This window comes from Mugil cephalus, chromosome 13 (genome assembly GCF_022458985.1).
Source record: "Mugil cephalus isolate CIBA_MC_2020 chromosome 13, CIBA_Mcephalus_1.1, whole genome shotgun sequence".
Taxonomy (NCBI): domain Eukaryota; kingdom Metazoa; phylum Chordata; class Actinopteri; order Mugiliformes; family Mugilidae; genus Mugil; species Mugil cephalus.
Genome location: NC_061782.1, coordinates 11,699,005 through 11,721,129, shown reverse-complemented (window position 1 = coordinate 11,721,129; position 22,125 = coordinate 11,699,005). Strand labels below are relative to the sequence as shown.

The following is a 22,125-nucleotide window of genomic DNA, read 5'->3' as shown; positions in this document are numbered from 1 at the left end:
ATCGCATTCCTGATTTTTAGACTTTAGCCCATCGTTCAGTGTGCTCGACTGGCTCACCAGATGTTCTCCATTCAAGTGAAAAGAAATATGCAGATGCACGAAACATAAACATGTCATCATGTCATTTTAATGTCACAGCTCGAGATGTAAATGCGTGTGCGCGAGCCAAAGTACGAGCTTGGAGACTGCGATCACTTAGAAATGGATCAAGAAATCTGACTCGTGATTATGTGAAATGTGCGGGGTTTTATTTGTACCAGCGCTGTATTAAAATGGCAATATTTTGGCTTTTCTTCTGTAACCAAAGCGTTTAATCTCTAAAACCGCTCAGTTAATAAAACATTGACATGACTATTAGAGCGTTAAATTAAGTTTTATGTCCAAATCGCATTTAAAGTCCGCAAAGGAAACATCTGGCGCGGTGGAAAGTGCACACAAATCATCCTATTGAAGATGAGCAGGACACTATAAGGCAATAATTAATTAGAAAGTGTGTGTGTATGTCCTAACTCTGCCTCTAGCGTGCACATTTATCTGTTAATGCACAACATATATATTGCCTACGTGGATGCAAATAAGCATTAAACGAAGGCAGCGTCGTAAAAAATGCAGAGGGTGTTGGCAGTCCAGTGCATCAATATATAACACTGTAAAGAGCGGCAACCTATTTGGAGTTGTGGTAGTTGTTGTCACATAAATCATGACACGGAGAATATAGCGGCACATCAGCGCACGAGGTTGGACAACGTAATTAACTGTAAGGCATCCAGGGAGCTGCTGTGTCAAATCGTCTCACTCTTACCACATACACCTTGTGTTCAGATATACTTCATCACTCAAGGGATAGCATGGCGGCAATTAAAAAGCAATGATTCAACCTGGAGGGCTGCTACTGTATGGGGGATTCACACATGTTCAGCAGCAACGTTATTGTGAGACAAGATGCATTTTTAATTGGATAAGCTAAATTGCGTAGCGCGGACGCTGATTGGAGTTGTCAGAAATGCAAATTGCGATTTTGAAATCGTCTTAAACTTTTGAAGTTAATATAAGATAATGCGACTCCCCGGTGTTCTTGAACTATCTGCCCTAAAGCTTTCCCTTCTTGCACGTAGCCAGAGGCAGTTCAGAAATGAAACGATGCAATTTACAGTTATTTCCTGTATTTGTGTCACATGGGTTTTGCCTCTGGCATGCCCTCTGTGGAGACCAGTAGTAGTCTTTAGAGTTTTTTACTGGAATGTAAATAGTGAACTAGAATACAGATTCTGTCCAACTCCTTTGCCCACAGTCATTGAACTGAATATTGAACCCATACGCCACACAACAGATGTCTTCCAGACATTCTGCCGCCAACACAGCTCCTTTTAAAAGAGACAAATTTGACGAATATTAACTTTGTTCAACACTTGTCTGTGTTTCTGTAGCCCACTCTTGTAACATCTGGCAACTCAGACATTTCTTCTAAAAAGGATGCAGCCAATATACAGTACATAGTTAATCTAAGCTAAGTTCAAATTCAGTTTTCTACATAATAGGCAGTTAAGTAATATTGGTAATGCTAAACATGGCTAGCAGCTCTGAAAATATATGTGTTTGTGTATCATTTCTTACGATTAGTGTAGTGTTCAAAGTGCCATCTTTTAGGGTATAGCATCAGTGATATGGCGCACATGCAGGTTAAAATGATGCATGATGTACAGAGTACCAAAACTGTCAAATTAAACAAAAAATATAAATACACAAATGAATAAATTCTAAAAGATAAGTAAATTCATATGACATTAATGGCTCCAAACTGAATATAAAACATGACATAAGTTCATATTTCTTCTATAATTTGCATTTGGATTTATTTCCTTTATTTACTTATCGCAGGGAGCTGTCACTCAAACCATGTCATTAGGTCAGTCGCTGACATACTGATTGATTGTAATCATATCATTTTATTTTAAACAACAGAATCTAGCACAATAAAAAAAAATCAGCGAAAGCATCTGTCTCAGTGTTTGACAGCTGTAACTAATTAGAAAACATTAACATAAGCTCATTCAAATGAATGTAAATGTTTCACTTTATCTTAAGCGGCATATCAGTAAAAAAGGCTTTTAATATTTATAGGACGGTTACTTAAGTATGACATCGATATCATGCAAAAACCCGAAGCTAATGCTTAACGTTTCATTTGAAAACATCTGCAAGGTCAGTCCTTCTGATGAGTGGTATGTTAAAAATATGCTGCACAGAGCTGTGATGAAGTAATGAGGCAAAGGCTAAAAACCAGTATTATGTGTCATTTTATCTGATTGGGCACAAAAGAGTAACTAAAATAATGAGCAATAAATGAGGCGTTACTGGTGCTTTCTGGCTAAGCAGCTGGTTTGGAATTCATCAGGAACCACTCGGATTGGTCCATATCACAGACATTACGAACTAAGAATGGCTTAAAAAATCATGTACCTCTGAGTCGGTTTGCTGGTATTGTGATATTCCTTGATTTGATTCAATTATTATTAGGTTATTTCTGAGTCATTTGGCATTTACTGTGTAGGGCCAATTTATACAGCACCGATATACATTATGAGCCTGAAAATGTCAGGTTGGTCTGTATGTTTTGACTTTTAACGTTACAAAATAAGGATAAACCTGGTAAAATCAGCTTATATCGGGAGCTGCTAATGTTAGTCTGAACTCTGACAGCGTTCAGGATCAGCTTCAAATATGACACAACGAACATGCTGTGCAAATAGGTTTTAACCTAAATAACAAATGACCTTTTACACTAATCTAACTAGTTAGTAAAAGATGCTCATTTTGGCTTTTTTGGCTTTGGCCGTCAAAAAGGTCACTAAAGTAAAGATGGTCGCCTGTTAGCATTGCGCTTCATAAACACACTGTCAAATATGTTGTTTAGTTCTGTCCCATGTAAATCTCCCTGCTAGACCTGTTGTGTCTTGTTATGATGATATTTGAAACTGTAAGAGGTCCACTATAGTTCACGCAGGGTACAGCAAATGGTCATTTACATCAATCAGCCAGAAAAATAAAACCGCTGACAGGAGAGGTAAATAACACTGACCATGTTGTGACAATTCAATGTTCTGCTGGGAAAATTTTGGACCTGGCATTTGTGTGAATGTTACTTAGACATGTATCACCCACACACTCAATGACTAACCCTTCATCACAAAAACTGTTTAGAAACAACTCATGAAAAATAGGTCAAGGTTTTGACCTGGCCTCCGAATTCAATAGATCCCAAACTGATTAAGTATCTGTGGGGTGATACACAGAGGCCCCTCCCCTCACCCCATAGGTCCCAAGGGTCCCCGCTAATAACACTCTGTTTCCAGACACCACAGGACACCCTCAGAAATCCCATGTCAATTCTCTGATGAGTCCCAACCGTTGTGGAGGCACAAGGGAGACCTACACAATACTAGAAAGGTAGTCATAATGTTATGATTGATCAGTGTAAACTGTGGCTGGGTTTGGTTTTAAATAAGTCGTGACAGTTCAAATATGAACATTAAGGAAGCCAAGTGCTACCATTCAACGCCACTGTGGCTGCTTCAAGCCACACAAACAGCAAATGCCTTGACGCTCGCCCGCATCACTTCCTGTTTCTCTCCACTTCTAACTACCAAATACAGCCACAAAAATTAATAGTAAAATAAATCACCTGCATGTAAAGTTTGATCCTTCACCGTCAAGGCAGGTGGCTCCATTGAAGCACAGTGACACATTAGAGGTGGCGTCTGCGCAGACGTCCACGTCGCTCTCGCAGGTTTTCCCCGTGTAACCCTCCTGACAGAAGCACGCGTATTTATCAATGAGATCCACGCACGAGCCCCCATTCAAACACGGACTGAAGGCGCAGTCCTGGAAATGAAGAGGCATCAAACATATACACCAGAGTCAGAGCCATAATACTAAATATTTTAATACACGCAATAGCCTTCAGATTTAGAATTAACTGTTAGCAGTTAAAAAGCAGAAGATCAGATTAGCCGCCGAACAAAACGCTCGCGGAGACCTTCGAACCACCACAACGTTTTATCTCTCGAGTCCAGCGCAAAGCTTTGGTTTAAATCAATTAGGCATTAGACTAAGCAATTTCTTTTAATCAGGTATTTGTAAAATGCCCACATGATCCTGCTAGTTCAATTGACTAATCTAGAAGATAAGTCGATGGAGTTAATGATACCAAAGGCCACACAAAGATTACTAAAATTCTCCTGACATTTCTCAGCGGGTTCATTAATTAAGCTCAACTCACATCAATGTTTGTTTCACATCTGCTGCCAGTCCATCCAGATTCACAGAGGCAGGTGTATGAATGTATTCCATCCTCACAGCTGAGAAGGCCAAAACAGACGGGGTCAGAACTGATTCATTAAAACCGCACAGCCATATGAAAAATGAACTTGAGCGCATTTATTTATGCGGGTCTTCCTCTACTCCGTTCATGCAGCAGGATCCTCTGAGAGAGATATAATCTTTTTGAATGAAGTAGTAATTCCACTTCAACAGAATTAATGACTATAATTTAACCACCACTGAGACAACCTGTAAGTGCATCGCATTAGCTCCTTACAACACATGACATATGTCTCCAGTCACTGTGCTGGCGAGGAGGGTAATTAAAAATAATTCCATGCCACTGCGGCGCAATTTGCTGTTTTTCTGTCTCAAATGACGGAGAAAAATCTGTACCTCCCGCGGAGACAAGGTGCTGACATGCATTCATCAATGTTGGTCTCGCAGTGGAGCCCGATGAAGCCATCAGGACACAAGCAGTGGTATTGATTAGGCGCATCAATGCATCTTCCACTGTTTTGGCAAGGGTTCGAAGCACACTCGATGACGTTAACTTCACACAGCGGCCCTGGAAGCGAAGCATATTTTAAGACATTACATAAGCGACAAAAATACTAATGATAATTGCAGTCATTTGACAATAAGGATAAACAGAACTTTTCAATGTGATGTACAGCTGTGACTAGCCCCAAACAATGTGAAAAAGTTAACAGTTTTCTCAACGGGCCCCGGAGCCCATTTATTAGACTAACCCCTCTTTTGGCACACACGTTTGCATCAACTGACTCCGACACTCACTCCCCTGCAACACATTTTGCACCGGGAAGCACCCGCGATGCACGCAGCCCACAGTGCCGCACAACAACTCAGGGTCCTCCACACTTGTGCTAATGATGTGACGAGCCAGTTCAGAGTGGGTGAGAAGGAGGTTGATGACAACAACGGATGGGAACGACTCGAGAGGCAGAAGAGGAAAAGTGGCGGACTGCGCCGGGGCCGTGTTGCCGTTCGTGGAATTTCAATGAGCGGAGCGGGTCAAAGGGTTCAACCTAATCTCAGCAGATTCTTTGTGGCCATAATCAGAAGAGTCCCTTACTGTTTGTTTTCTACAATTGCGACGCGGACAAATAGGAGGGTGGCAGGACTGCTCTGCCAACAGCACTTATGCTGTGCAGTGGTAAAACATACACAACAAACCAGATTTTTATTTTTATTTTTTTTATTATTTATTCAGCTACATGTTTTGAACATCAGCATTTTCTGTTGTGGTGTGTAATGAATGCAAAGCAGTGCTCTGGTTTGGATTGGCTGTGTGCTTGATCTGAACATGGACAGTTTGGGCATAAATAAAACTCAGTGCCAGAAAAGTCAGATGATTTCTTATCGAGTTTTTACAGTTTTGACAAAAAAAGTTTCATGAAATACCAGCTATTTATTTATTTTTTTTTAACCCTGACATATGTCCATAGCCATAGTTAAGAGACAGAGAGAGCTAAACTGCAGTTGCGATGCTCACTGCAGTGAGTGAATGTATGGATGAAATGTGTCACTATCGCATTTTTAATGTGGAGTTTCATGGAACATATAACCTGGAACTCATTCGTCCTTCACTGGTGACCGTCGGGTTACATGCTCATGTCAAGCGACGTAATGATTATCTGCAAAACTGTACATCCCAATTGACTCTGGCAACTGCTTCGTCAGCAGCATCGTTCATGATTTTCAATCTAGAGGATGCATTTCACTTCTAGGTGACTCTGGTGCTCTAAAGAGCACCCCCTTCATTTACAGCGAGATCCTTTTTGTCCTCACTGCACAAAGGAAAACACGTGCGTGCATTTCACCTTAATAAACGGAGGCTGATGGAAATCTGAAGGAGCCACACTGGAGACAGGTTTTAGCCCAATAATTCGTATTTAAAAAAAAACATATACTTCATTACTGTGATGCTGTACATGCTGGCAAGTACAAACAAGAGACAAGATTTTCAGTTGCGATCTGATTTTCTTTTTCTGTGTTTGCACAGGTGAAAATCATACCCTGATTTCAGACACACGGAAAAAGCTTTTATCACAGCTCTGTAAACCACAATTAGTCTAGTTTGAGTACTCCAAAAGAAACCGGGATATTTCTGCATAAGAACACAGTAGCAAATGAAAGTATATCACCTAGACTGGATACAGACTGTATATAAATATGGACAACGCATCCCCACTTCCTTGCATTGGCCCAACTGGCGCTATTTTCCCAGGGATACATATGGCGCCATCTTGCGAGCCAGTGAGGTCTGAGAGTGAAGACACACTAAGCTGTGTTATCGATGACCCGCCCATACTTCCACTAAACTGGCATCACTGGCATTTTCAGTTGATTGATACTGCGTCCTACTCTACATTAACCAATAACACAGAAATGTGGAATTACACACTGTGCTTATTTTTTTTATCCAACTCTCTTGGTTCTACCAGCTTCACAGAGCGGTTAGCACGGAAACTGGTAGTTATCGTGATTTCACATCCTGTTTCTACAGCATCCACTGACTAACTAAACTAAAACGAAACCTGGACCAAAATGGACTCTTGAACATTCATCAACATTATATTTAATACCTAAAAATACAGAAACTATGCTTTGAAAAAAAATAAAATACAATATTTGATGTGTACTAGAGTGTTTTAATTTGGCCAAAGTCCCAGCTATGCTGCAGCCAGCCACAAGGGGGAGCTCTATTTGCTTTGGCTATTGAGGAGGAGGGCAGGTTACTACTTATTTTGGCTAGCATGCTAATGTTACAATGAATATACTAAACTAAGACTAGATTAATTTTGACTATTTATGAGTATTTATAATTTTTCTGGTTCATTTCAATTTTTTTATTTTTTTAATAGTTGCTCACTGATTTTATTTATTTTTTATTTATTTATTTTTATTTTATTGGACATTTGATAATTACATGTTTACCAGCAAATTATGAATACAACAATAATTATTATTATTACATCGTTATTACATAATAAATAGTAACAGAATATGATCGATAATTAGATAAAAATTATTACATACTATATTATAGTAAGAATATATAAAGTAAAATAATGCTTCCATTAATAATTATTTTATATTAATGATGAATAAAAAAGAAATAACAAAACAAACAGACATATACAAAACAATTAATAATTATAGTGATAATAATTACTATAATGGCGGATAGTGGGGGATAGTGTAACTTCAAACTTTTAATGGCGATGGATGAACACAGAGGACTGAGGAGAAGGTAAACACAGCTCCGTGATTGATGAGGCGGTTGGACTACAAAGTATTTTAGAGGCTCATTTAAGATATTTAAGTAAGTAGACACCGGGATATTTAAGTGAGGTCCTTTTACATATTGACAGATGTTGGCAATGGCGCCCACGATTTGAGCTGGCCAGACTCTCTCTAATATACGGCTCCATTTGACTTCACTTTTGAGGTGCAGTCTATGACACCACGTGGCAGTTTAGATAGAAAAAAAACGTCAAAATGCTTCAATATTCAAGTCTGTGGTTTTTCACCATGTACAGTGGAGCACGTCAGGTCACTGTGGAAAACATCAATATAACATTACTGTGTGGCCAAATGTCAAATTTAAATGAGTGGATCTGGTCCAGCAACTTGTACTGAATGGATGACACACCGCACTTGGTCGCCTTCCACTGACCATCACAGAAGGCGGTGGCGTTTATGTCGACAAGTTACAGTATTCAGTAACTTTGTAACAAAACTAAATATTTATCATGTATGCAGTATATGGATTTGAAAAGTCCGATTTCCCTGTGTTTCACGTAAACACCACATCTTGAACATGATCAAAACCAGCCTCACTCCTTTTTCTTTTTAATATACGGCCATTTTCAAATTTCTGCGAAATCAGTCAACAAACTTATTGAGAAAAACATGAAATATGAACTTTGTAGTTAATAATCTAAAGCCTTAAAGAGCAAAATACTGTCTCCTGACATCAGAGAACATACTGTCCAGATAACGCTGTCTCGCCATCATGACATGTTTTTCCTCTTTGGTCTCTTTCGTGATCTTTGATATGAAGTGATCACAGTCTGGCAGGAAGGGTGAAGACCAGCGTGCTGTGTGTATTTCATTAAAGAATCTCTGGGTTGTTGGTCTGTTAATACCAAGTTACAATTTTACTTACTGAAAGTAAGTTTTAAATCACAGTTGGTGTTTTCTTTAAGCGAAATATCACACATACAGTGAAACATTACCAACAAGAGTAGGATTAATGACCGTGTCTGTTATATGCGGTGTGCAAATATAAATATAACCACGGATCTGTAAGACAAGGGAAAATGACACACAAAGCCGTAACACCCACTGCAGCATCCCAGAGCGGATCTTCTTATTTAACCAGATGGTTATTCTGCTTTGAGAAAGTAAAGATTTGGGAATTGAAATGTACTCAGAAATATCTAAATGAATGTAATACTTTAAGCACTTAGAAAGAAAGAGAAAGAGCCTTTTACACAATATCAAATACTACCATGAAATATTTGTGGAATTTTTTTTTTGTGTGTGTTTTAAAAGGTGTGGCTGCATTAGACAGACACAAACAAATACAAATCAGGTTTAGTTTGTTTGGTGGTTGCAAGAACAAAACTGACTTCTCGACAGTTTCAACATGTTTTAATGACAGTTTTAGGATTTGTTTAACATTTTGTCTGGGGCTGTACTAAAATAAATTACACTTGAAAACCTAAGAGTGGTTCTTAATGCAATATTTCACAATGGTGTGTCTGAAAATCTTTTTCCACCTCTATATATTCAGTAAAATTGTCTTGGGTTGGCTTGAATTAAAATAATAATACAGTATAACATGCTAAAGGTATAGTGCACAGAGAATGCAGCAGCATGACTGTGCATCAAAGACAGTATTTATTATAATATAAAGGTGTATGGCATCTGTTCAACCAGGTTATGAAATTGCTGTCTCCTGCACAAAACATGAGAGCTTAAGGGTTGTGTTCCTAGTCGTGCACAAATTGAAAAAAACAGGGAATTTACCAGAAACATTTTTTATGTTAAAAGAGGAGCTACAGTATTATTTAATTAGAAAGTAGTTCCAGTGAAAACTCTCTTGATTTTTTTTTTTTGTTTTGTTTTGTTTTACATTTGATTTATCAATTTTTTTCACATTTCTGTGAACAAACTTAATTCTATTCACCTCTATTTTGTTGGGATAGCGGCAGAGATCTCTGAAACCTGACAAAGGAAACAAAGCTTCCGGCCCGACACCAAGTCTGGACGTGTGTTACTTTACAGGTGATGTGGTACTGCAACTGTTGTCACTCCTGCAAAGTGGGAAGCAGCAGTAACGGAAAAGTGTGTCATATATTGTATATTCTTACAGCTGTGGCTGCAGTAGCATGCCTATAATGGCGCAGGGCTCCACGCGAACTGGGTGTGCGCCGAACGGAAAAGTGCACGTTGTGCTCAAAGCAACATCTATCTTAGCTGTCAATCTGACACGTTTAGGGTGTGACACAATAGTCACGTAGTGAAGTCGTCTTTCCTCACAGCGCTGATCATTTTTATTATTCATGCAGACCTCGGAAAAAATAGCGATGAGATTAAAGAGGAAACTAAAGGGGCGGAGAGAGTTCAAGCTGTGAAGGAAACACCAGATAACACAAACTGTCAAAATCTGTCTCCCTCCTGCCAACGGTTCAAAACACAAGGAAAACACACAGTCGATGTTTATAGTAGCCTAAATTACATCAGGTAACACCTCAGAGAGCTCCACGGACTCCGTTTATTGAGGAATTAAAAATAAATAAAGGCATAGTGGCTAATCCAAAGATTTCTGTGATGTTTATTTTTCACTTAAGTGTTAAAGGACTGTTTACTAGTCTTAAAATCTCTTTTTTATTTTAGCCTTGAAACACTAAAAATGCTGACTGGCCAGTCGTTAGTGATTTGGTTAGCTTTTCATCTGTGGGTTGAGTTGGACTTAAAAAAAAAACACAGTGACAACAGGAGCAAGAATTTATTAATTGGCTCTTGCATATTTATCTTGAAAAAGAATAAATAATGAACTCCCTTTACCGCACACAAAATCTAACTTTTTCTGGCGTTGCAGAATGTAAAACGGGTCCTTTCTTGTGCCTCGTTTAGCCCAAAGGAAAAACTGTTCAGCAACTATTCAGGCCTTCCAGACGTTATGCCTGCAAAGGCTGAAAACAACTCAGAAGGTTTAGGGTGTAAACAAACTTCAGCTGCTACCAGGACGCGTGGAGGGGGAAAAGAAATTCTAGAAAGGTCAAGGCTCCAGGAGCACTTGAAATGTATGGAACAGTTTTATTAAGACTGATCCGTTTCAGCTCGTGGTCCTCGTCTGGGTCAAAAAGGAACAGACTGTAATTTTAAATAATGTGTGAAGTAAAAGATATGTCACTTTAAATTAAAACAAGCAATCATGAGCAAGCATGTAGACATATAAGCCAATGGAGCACAAGTAAGGTGGGTTTGGCCATGTGGTATTAGCCCTAAAAATCATATACATCCACATACATATAGACCGGCCAAGGAACATCTAAAATTGTGGGTCCATGTCCATGGCTTTGGAGTCCGAAAAGACTGTAAAAGTAATTTCTCCATGTAGGATCAATACAGTATAACTTACAGTATAATATCTTATTCAGGAAAGTATAGTAGTTCAGCTGTACATCAGCACCCACTACATTCATCCTGTTTCATTTATGTATTTTATTTAGTCTGTAGACACTGCAACATCTTTACCTGCTTATTTACTCGTACTGTATTTCTTTCTATATGAGATAAATTTTTATCTGAAGTTTCTAGACAGTTCAAAGTTGTAAAAATAGACGGCTGCACAGACGGATGGATGCACATGCTCATTTACTATCAAAGTCACATACAGCCAGGTAATAAATGACATGATAAGTAATTGTGATGCAAAAAAGGTGATTCAAAAAATGCAACTGGACTTGCAGAGTTTTGAGAAGACGTTCTTGCCTCTATAAGTCCAGCTTCCTTTTTTAAATGGCTTTTTGGTTTAACACGACCAGGATGACTGAAAACCTTCACAGACTTAGAAGGAATTGTGCACTTTGCATTGGAATTGTCTATAATTAAAATCAATATTAATACTAATCGACAGTATTAACAGTGTGCTAAAAGGCATTCAGTGAATGTGTTAATGTTGATTAAACTAATTATAAATGAAATTAAAACTACAGGAGACTGATGATTATAAATTGTCAGCAAATTAGTTAATCATCTATTTACATAGAGGAAAAAAAAAAACCTAACATGAATTAATAAATGTACTTAAATAGCATCAATTGCTATTTTTCCAGACAAAAATAGTTGCCAAGTTTTAAGCACTGAGCTTAGAAACGTCCGTGCTGACACGCAATAGGAAGGACCGGTCTTGCAATTGGTTTACAATTGGCACAACTGTTAAATGCGGAGGAAACGCCTGCACGAGCGGCGCGAGTTATCAATCACGTCGAGCGCGCGCTACACCTTCAGCACGCCGCGTCCCTGCTCCGCGGCAAAGGCAGAGACAGCGGCCGCGTTCTGTTTAACGAGTTCACCAGCCAAAAAGATTGAATTTACTGAAGCCTTCACTGCAAACAACATTGGAAGGGGCCTGAACATCATCACCCGACAATGTGCTGACTGAGGAAAGCGCAGCAATGTGCTGATTGCACTGTACCATCACTCAAGGGAACACGCTCGCTAATGACGGGTGAAGAGGAGAAAACGGAAGGTGACGGATAGTGTGCTTAAACTGTGATTTATATAAAGACGATTACCCATTAATCATGTCACGGCGATGACCTCTGACCTCTGTACGGAGAGCAGCACCTTTGTACGCACAGCTGGGATTAGAGAAACTCCTAAACAACGAACTGACGGTGGAACAGAATTCGATTTTATTTTAATTTATAAATAAGGTGAATTTACACGTGATTAGGGCTGAATCAAAGCTAAAGTTGAGCAAATGAAACGCAGTGACACTCGAGGATAAAAAAAAAAAGTTTAATCTTCTTGTTTACTCTCAAAGTGCAGCATACAGGCTTTTAGAGGAAAAAAATTACAGAAACAAGAATAAAAGTATTTTCTGACTTCATGCTTCAATCATTTGCAAAAGCTCCGACATGAGAAACAGCTTCTTCTTCTTTTGTTTTTTTTTAAAGAACTATATCACTCCTCAGAAAGAAAAAAAAAAGAAACTGCTCCTCAAAGATGGGCAAAAGGCATTTTTAATAAAAACGTAGAAAAGACAAACGCGCACACGTAAATCCGATGCTGCTGGCGATGCAGGTGGAAATAAAGTGTCATTATAGCTTCATGAAAGTGATAGAGCACTGGATTTATTTATTAACAAGCAGCTTCAGCTGTTCCAGTCCAAATGAAGTTTGGCATCCCATATGCAAAAAAAAAAAAATAAATAAACGCCCCCCCTCCGACTTCCTTGATGGCCGAGGCAAATAATACGCTAATACCGTCGAGTGACACAACGAGTTACAGAATAACAGAGACAGAAGAGATGACACGTCATACCATCAAAGCAGAATAAGATTTCAATCCATTCCAATCAGGCTGAACGATGAATCACCCCAAGACGGCAAATTTCGCCAGAGCACGGGAGGAACACACAGCGCAGCCACGAGGCTTTGTGCGCGCGTGTTTTTGTGCGAAGTTGCGACGCTGTTGTTACACATGTTACTAGAGCAAATATTTTGTGTGAGCTCCACTTGGTTTGAGCCAATCCAAACTGTATCCTCCGGCCACTTGCTCTCCTGGGGAACCCTGTTTCCTCAGATGAGCTTAGAGCAACAGAAAAAGTAATGACTTGTACTGTTCTGCGCGTAGGCCTAATAATAAAAGCTGCTTCTGTGGGAATTGGGCCATGCGTGTCAGGTTCTGCTCTCCAGAGTAGCAATACCTCAGAGATTTCCCCCTTCTCTCTCAACTGGGGAAGGATAAATTGATGATACAGTGTGGAAGACAAATGAAATTAATCTTCCCGGTATCTGACAGGAATCGGCTTTGGATCGTGCGCGCACACACATTGACACACACACACGCGCTAAAATAGCTCAATATCCTTCCGGGTGGAAAATAAGACAAATGGATTGAAGTGAAATAACAATAGCGTGCCGAGACTAAAGAGGGAGATGAAATGAAATCAAAGTAACTAACAGACACTGAGAAGTTTTCATCAGATAAAACAGGTGACATGAATTTATCTCTTGTTAGCTTTGCTGAAAAGCAAGCACTGTATCTCGCAGAAGCAGGCGGGCTAATTAAAAGCGGGCATTGTGAAGCTTTTTTTCCTTGTTTTTTTTTTTTTTTTTTTCCTTACACTAAGCCAGATCTGTGTCAGAGTTGCCTCAATGGTGTGCAGCCGCAGCAGTCATGATAAGCTTTTTAGACTCTCATATTGATCTTCGTGTCACCTAAGGGCAAAAGAGCTACCTGAGTATCCAGGGCGACAGACACACTCAAAGCCCCCGGGCGTGTTGATACAGATGCCCTCGTGTAGGCAAGGTGAAACTTCACACTCATTCACATCCAGGTCACACAGCGTTCCAAAATAACCAGGGGGGCAAATGCAGTGGAACCTAAGGAAGATGATAACACTTAATCATTATGGAATAAAGTGAAACCCTGCGAGGAGCAGTACGTTACACAACTCTGGAGAACTTTTATGGTTAAAAGGAAAAAAAATAAACACACATTAAAGAAAACTCACAAAGACAAACGTAACCTGCATCTCTTCACAGAAACAAAACAACAAAGTGCAATTAAGTTTCCTACCATTAATTTATATTATGCCTGATGACTTATTTCTAAAGGGAAGAGCTTAATGTGTACAATGAGGTGCTTTACACAATTAACTCCCTCTCAGCAGCTTTAAAGCGTCTGACCACACACCTCTGAGGAAATGTCATCATGTTGGAAAGTGACATAAATAAGAAAACAAGCAATTAGCCGCCTCTGTCCTAACAGCTCTTGCACATCAGTACATTATTCATCAGTAAACCAGTTATATCTTATCAAATCTGTGAAATGTGCTAAGCGGTATTTATCGTCAAGAGGCTCCTGAGAACGGAATTGAATTAACGCCATTGTCGCACTCTTATAGTTAAAGCCCTTTAAGGAAAAAAAGAAAAAAGAAAGAAAGAAAGAAGTGTAAGCATAAGGCAGCAGTGAGGACACGGCAGCGTCTGATTCACCAGCGCGGTACAGATGGACCTGCTTGTTGGGTCACGGAGATGGAGACAGAGGCGTGCGGTGGGCAGCGAGGTTAAAACACACCTGATGTGAACTCCCTGGACTGTGCAATCAGGGGAGAGCTCTGAGCAGGGCCAGGTCACATGGGAACAGAATCATGACGGGAGACAAACTGGAGACAAACCATTTAGGACTCAAATTGGCCCTGGGACTTCTCTACCCATCTGTCCGACTAAGCCCGGAAGCCCCGGGGCTCCCATTAAGCACAGCAGAGAGAAGCACCAGCGGTGTAAAGCCCAATCTAGATACATGATGTGTTCCTGCTGAATTTGCTCTCTGTCTTCGGAATAGCAGCTTATGTGTGTCAAGGATGAAGACAGGCTTGTTATATAAACCGGCTGGCTTTGAAAGAGGAACACCATAACCCTCATATGTTTTCTTTGGGTTTTGTTCATACGCCTTTCAAAACACACTCAGGAAATTAGCCTTGCCTGGCCCTCACTACAAGGAAAATTCTAATGTCACGCTAAGAGAAATACAAAGAAACATACAAAAAAAAAAAAGTATTTTCCCGCTTACTTGTTCACAAGGTCCTGACAAATGCCTGCATTGTTGCAAGGACTAGACGCACACTCATTGATGTCTTCTTCACAGTGAAGGCCTGAAAATCCCATCTTGCAATCACAGCTGGAAAAGAAAAATCATTAATATTGATATTTTGTCTCAGATGGAAAATAGAAGGTCAGTCTGCTTCCTACAGGCTCAGAAAAAGTGGGGGAGGAAAAATCTATAGGAATTAACTGATATTAATTACACATCATATTTAGTCCAATTGCCCAAAATGTGCAGTAACGCATGCAGTGACTGCTCATGGTTTGACCTCATTTCAGTCTGAAATAGTTTGTTGCTGCCATCTAAATATGAAGACCAGTTTTGAGCCAGTTTCATCTTGAGGTGATCTGCTATCAAAAATTACAGTGTAGTATCTCGAAGCACATAAAGGAATTTCTACTACATTTAATAAAGACTATTACAAAAATGTCTGACCTTATCTCGTCTCCTAAGAAATGAAAACCCAGCTATGGATGATACTTTTTCTGTTTCTTATTTATTTATTCTTCTTTACCTGTAACCGTTGACCTGGTCCACACAGTCGCCCTGGTTCTGGCATGGGTTTGAACCACACTCATTGGTGTCAATTTCACACCGACTTCCTTCAAATCCTGAAAGATAGATGAGATGGTCATGGATCAGCAAACTCCACTACATCCTGAAAACGTCAGGGCCGATGATAACAAAGGCCCCAGTGAATGCCATTTTAATGGAACTAGTAGCCCCTGTGGCATATCTCATCTTCTAGCTCACGGCAGTCACTGTTTCCCCTTTGAGAGTGTGTAAGTCTAATAATACTTTAGTGCCACGGACAGATTGGTCTGAGGGTTGGTGGTTTGGGGTTTGAGAGGTGTGTGTCTCTTGCGCGTGCAGCGCCGTGCATATGTGAGTGTGTGTGCGGTAGGGAAGGCGTAGGAGTAGGGGGACATCTTGTTAAGTTAGGGTAAGAGGGAGAGGCTAAGCCCAAGAGCTCTTTTGCCCTTGTTCATTAGGGGGTTGAGGGGCAGGATGGCTAAGCAGATCAGCATGGATGTTTTGTTGTACATTTGAGGGGGGCCTGGGAGACCGTGATGTTCTGCCTTTCCGGAGGTATTTCCTCTACTGCTTGGCCTGGGCCAGGTCCATTAGATGGTTTTCTGCTGAACAAATATATATACACACTATAGTCCGTCAATTTTTTTACCTGTTTCACCAGTTTTTTAACCTGTGGGGGGGGGGGGGGGGGGGGGGAGAGAGTCACTAGTCTAGACGATAAACGGTTATGGATAATAAATGAATGACTTCATTAATTAATGAATTTATCACTGAGGTACTTGTGGTTAGTGTTGGTGTGGCAGGTTGCACTGTGTTACAACAGAATACAATCCAGTACAATTGCAGGAGCAAAATCGTTCATTTTTCTTTTTTGTTTCTTGTGGGTGTTGTGCATGTTTGTGCCAGTAGGTGACAGTATCTTTAGACCTCTGGGTTCTTTCTACAAAATCAGGCGGGTTAATCGGCGCAGGTGCGCTCACCGGGGAAGCCATATGGTTTTTGACCATGCCAAGGGCTGTTATGTCCAAAGAAATAAGAATATGTTTGCTGTATTTTGCTCTTTTTTTGTGTTGGTATAGCCAGGCATGCATACAAGCCCTTCACACCAGAAAATATATCACATAATTGTCAGCGCTGTGATATATTTGAAGTTATCAAATAACTAATTTAGAAATGATTTTCTTTAGGATTTAATAAATCAACATCAGATATATTAAAGACCTCATTAGAAGAGAGCACGCATTGTTGATCAACCTAACCAGCACCAAAAAAGTTTCTTTCTTTCTTTCTTTTAAGTCTTTTTGTCTGTGGCAATGTTCCTGTTCCAGTGCACTGGCTGTAATGTGTTTTACAATAACCAGCAATGATGATTCACTAGAGCCAAACAGGGGAGCAATTACACTGACGGAGAAGGAAGTGGCTCCAGCTAAAAGGAGCACGGCAGAATACAAAAGTTATTAAAGTAACCAAGGTTCTACGATTTTAGGCAGTTTGGGAGAATGACATAAAAACCTAGGAAGCTTCCGGGGAAAGTTTCTGATGCTCCAGATAAAAAAGGAACTGTTTCGGAGGAAGGCTTACAGTCTGAAAAACAAAGAGAGCGACGGAGAGGACAAACATAGATTACAACCGGCGGGGCTTTTCCTTGGTGGAGAGTGCTGAAAGAAGAGATGGGACTGAGGGACTGTAGTCTGCAGGCAAATATCACACACTCGTGTTACACAGTGTTTGTGTAATAACTCACTGTCAGATGGGCGGGACGCGATTTCTGCACAGTGGCTACAAATATAACAGCTCGGATTCACTATATACAATTAAATGAATTAACTTAAAGACAAGACATACAGAACTAAGCCTCTAGGACGCCATGGAAAACAATTAAGCCTAGTTTATTGATTCTGTATGGCCATCATTTGCCTCCATACTGTTTCCAGCATTGTGCGTCTATTCCTGCCACTGCAGCTGACACAGTATGAGCAATTATACGCAGATACCATTTCCTGTACAATTCTGCTATCAAACAGCTTTAAACTCAGAGCTCAGACTTCAAAACCCCACTGTGTCGCCCCCGCAGAGCACCATCTGCCATGCATAATTAAAAGTGGTGCAAGTATATAATAAAGGGTTAATAAAGCTAGCTCTAACGCTCGTTGGTGCTCCTTTTGTTTCGCTGTCTCATTACGCCGCTCCCGCTGCTTCGAGTTAAAGTGACATATATTTGAACTATAAACATTTTTTTGGTACATGCAAACGGTGATGCTCAGCTGAGAGAGGGCTCTTGTTTTAACGACGATGAGGTTGCTGACAGTTATTTCGGAAACGAGCTCATGCAGTTTAATCTTGCACAAGCTAAAAACGAAAAAATAAATAAATTATGTGCTGGATTTATCGTTTTGCGTGTTTGTAGAACTTTCTATAGACATCAGAGGGCCTCCTGTATTGTGCTTAGTGACATCAGGAGGTAATACTATATAATAATCTGTAATGGGAATAATGATTTAGCCATTTTGTATACGTGCTTTTAAACTATGTTGTACTGTATATGACAGAAGGAGGAAAATTACACAAGTGCAGCGCCCATCATTATTATTACTATTTAAGTTAATCCTTTATTTATTACACAATGAAGATGTGTTACACAATGATAAAAAGAGAAGCGAAATGAATGAAAAACATAAAATAAAAGTATGGTAGTGACTTTGACACAGGTCGGTGCACACTGGGATGGAAGGATGAGAGGGAATCCACGAGACCACAGAGAGCACGAAGCATGTGGTGAATTATGGGACAGCACAGGTTTCCCAAGCTGGTCTGTCACTCAAAGCAATGGTGGAGCACCTTGGGGACTATTTCGAATGTCACCGCAACGTAATGCATCTTCTGCCACTAAGCAGTGACTGGAGGCTTCTCTTTGACAGAGTACAGAGAGGGATACCCAAGGCGCGTGCTCACGTAGTCATTCCATCATCTGGCTACAGCTACAGTATGTGATCACGGCTGCTGCCAGTAAACGTCTCAGAGGAGAAGAAATTGCGGGTAATCCCCGGTGGACACTGAACAAAGGTTGATTGACATTTCAATATGAAATATGAGGGACATCTTCATTTTAAGAGAGTGAGTTTGGTATGGACAGCCACATTTGTGACTATTGTCTTGCGTCAGTCTAATGCCTCGGCAGGCTCTCATTTTAAATTATACAACTCCCCGCTTCTGCAATATAGATCACGATCTTTGTCTGCGGTTGGGCTGTCATATTTCAGGCGGCACTGTGGCCTTAATCTGGGCAGAGTTTTCTTCTGGCTCGAACCAACATGCATCATGAATGCCCTTCAAGTTTTTAATCTACCGTGGCCCCAATCTTCTTCTTTAAGTTTTTATGAAACAATGTGATCAGTAGTAGCAAAAACTTAAACGTGGCCCTGTTGCGGAACAAAAAAATCTCAAAAACAGTTCTTGATCGAGTTTGATATGAATTCGCAGCTATTAAAAAAAGATGCGGCTGAGAGAGGAAACACAACCCAGTTGCAAATACAGAGCATACTTCCAGATAGAAGAGTTGAAAGGAAGGAGAAAAGACTATAACTTGGCTCAGGTGTGCTCATTGCTACCATGGCAACTCATTAGGATATTGAGTTTACAATCTGACAGTACAGTTGGAAAAAGTTTTACTTTAATCCCAGATGCTGAATTTGCTCTTAAGGCTGCGGCGATGCAATGCTTGCACTTAATTCTGCACGTCAAGACAAAACCATAAGGAAGACTGTGGCCATATTGATCCACATGGACAGTTACTGTGCCTCCACGCTGGAATCACAATTACATAATATACAGTACGTACACCAATCAGGCATAACATTATGACTACCTGCCTCACAGAGAATGGACATGAGCCTTGTGAGGGTGTCCTGTGGTTTCTGGCAACATAATGTTGTTAGTGGGAACTTGTTAGAGGGTGGAGGGGGTCTTGTGGGTGGAGGGGAGGGACTTCTGTGGATCATCCCACAGATACTTGATCATTTTGAGATGCACTGAATTAGGAGGCCAACTTAACATCTTGTGCTGTTTTTTTTTTTTTTTTGAGTTGTGTCATTGCTGTGGTCTGATCTGGTCTAGGTGGGTGCTACATGTCAAAGTAACACCCACACAAACGCCAGGTCAAAAAGTGTCCCAGTGAATTGTGACAAGCTGGTCAGCGTTATTTGCTACTCCTGTCGGTGGTCATAATGTTATGCCTGATTAGTGTATAGTGTATCTTTTAAATCTAAAATGTCCAGAATTCCTGTCGACGTGAACTGTCAGTCGGGTCCAACAAACAGCAACTAAATTTAGAACAAATTAAAAACAAATTTAAATAGATATGAACCAAAAATCTAATTAGCCGCCATGGCGATATTTCTCATAACCAGGGAGTGCGTCTTGACTGTGTAGCTTCACACACAAAGACCCAAAACTAGGTTACTTAGGAATAAGTGGGTTAAGAATAGAAATCTCTTTGCATGTAAACAGCAGCTACTGCAGCCAATTTACCCCACTGCTACACACCTGGACCACCTCTTCAGTGCAAATAATGATGGCCCCAAAATGATTAAACACTGAGTTTATTAAAATCTGTTTACTGCACAGCCGCCACAGGCCTATTTTTATATATTATGCATAAATGAAACCACTAACCTCTTTCTTACAGTATTGTGCAAGTACTTAACCACAGCTACTGTCAAGGTATAACCCAGAAGTGTTTTTTTTTTTTTTCTTTAGTTTTAGTAGCCAATACATACACAGTATGCTACACCTTTAACTGTGGCTATGTTTACATGTAGTGAAGTTTGTCTGGCATGACCTGAAGCTGAACTGTTTTTTTTTTTTTTTTTTTTTGTTGTCTGTCAAACTGCTTGCAGACTATGTACTTATTTTCAAAACTTTCCACGGTAAGCATTCACAGCCGAGTGCCAAAAAAAAAAAAAAAAAAAAAAACTACAACAGATGTCAGGAAGACTGGCTCCCCGTGCCACTCTGACCATGAAAAAACTATTGTAAAACCAGAGCTGAATTAAATATTGAAAAGGGGAGAGACACGTGGAACAGCCCGGCGGGCGCAGGCATCTCCTATTCAGTGAGAGAAACATCTGACTTTGTTGTGAACTTTAAATTTCTATTAAGCGGTGTTAAAAAGTAGAAGAAGAAGAAGAAGAAGAAGAAGAAGAAGAAGAAGAAGAAGAAGAAGAAGAAGAAGAAAGGACAGTTTCAAAGTTTATAGGGTTGGAGGTGATTAGTATGGATCCAACTGGGAATCAATATCCTCTGTGCAATTTTCTGATATGTGTTTGGGTTTGGCTGGTCCAGATGCTTATCTCTGAAGTTCATCACCTTGTCTTTCATTTGACACAGAGGGGCCGCGATATTATTTTTTCAGTTTCTAGAACAAAGGGGAGGATAAATGTGAGTGAACCATAGGTTTGGCCAAACTTCCACTTTATATCTAAACTTTTGCTGGTTAACATGTTCACCACAAAAAAAAAAAAAAGAAAAGAAATATTCATGGTGAATAATGGCTGCTGCTACAAGCTCTGCCCATAGAGAACAAAATCATCTTAATGCCCTCTTAGCTAGTTTCTGTAATTTAACACTTTAGCAAAGATAAATTTAATGCCACTGGTAAAAACTAATAAAAATGTATTATGCTTATGAGCATACCTTCTGCTGGGAAATGAGAGGGGCATTTCAAAAGACATAAATATATATTGATTTTCTATTTCGACCAGACTGCAACTACATCTTCTCTTATCAGGGGCCCTCACTGTGCACCTGTCCTCATTTAAAGAAGAAAGTAGTCTGCCTTTATACAAATGCAGCTGCACTCATTGAGGTCACCTTTAGCTGTAACCCTGTAGTACCAGCTGTGTCATGAGACGAGCGCTGCATTCCCGTAACCATGACAAAAATACAGTTTACTACTGACAAGACAGATTTCCAGGTCTCACTTTTCTTTGTTTTTAATATGATTATGGAATATTTCCCGGGAGGCCCAGTGGGGTGGTGGCACCGATGCCTGACAGCAAGAAGGTTCTGTGTGGAGTTTGCATGTTCTCCCTGTGTGGGTTCTCTTCGAGACTCTGGCTTCCTCCCGCCGTTCAAAGACATGCTTGTCAGGTTAACAGGTGATTCTAAATTGGTCATAAGCGTGAGTCTGTCTCTCTGTGTTAGCCCTGCGATAGACTGGCGACCCGTCCAGGAGTTGTACCCTGCCTCCCGCCCGATGACAGCTGGGGTAGGCTTCAGCCACCTGTGACCCTCCAGAGTACAAGCAGTTACAGAAAACAAAAGAATATTTACCAGTTTATTCTGTCTTTAAGGTAAAATGTTTAATAAATGTTTAGATTTCATTCCCAAACCAAA

General features: G+C 40.2%; 1 protein-coding gene across 1 annotated transcript in view; it reads right to left on the bottom strand.

The window, feature by feature from the left end:
- Positions 1 to 22,125, bottom strand: part of eys (eyes shut homolog) — a 165,001-nt gene that overhangs the window by 75,686 nt on the left and 67,190 nt on the right. The window contains exons 26-31 of the mRNA XM_047602144.1: positions 15,713 to 15,809; positions 15,166 to 15,273; positions 13,828 to 13,973; positions 4,717 to 4,888; positions 4,280 to 4,358; positions 3,683 to 3,882 (exon numbers count right to left, since the gene is read on the bottom strand). Of these exons, the coding sequence (XP_047458100.1) occupies positions 3,683 to 3,882; positions 4,280 to 4,358; positions 4,717 to 4,888; positions 13,828 to 13,973; positions 15,166 to 15,273; positions 15,713 to 15,809 (802 nt within the window). The remainder of the gene's footprint in view (positions 1 to 3,682; positions 3,883 to 4,279; positions 4,359 to 4,716; positions 4,889 to 13,827; positions 13,974 to 15,165; positions 15,274 to 15,712; positions 15,810 to 22,125) is intronic.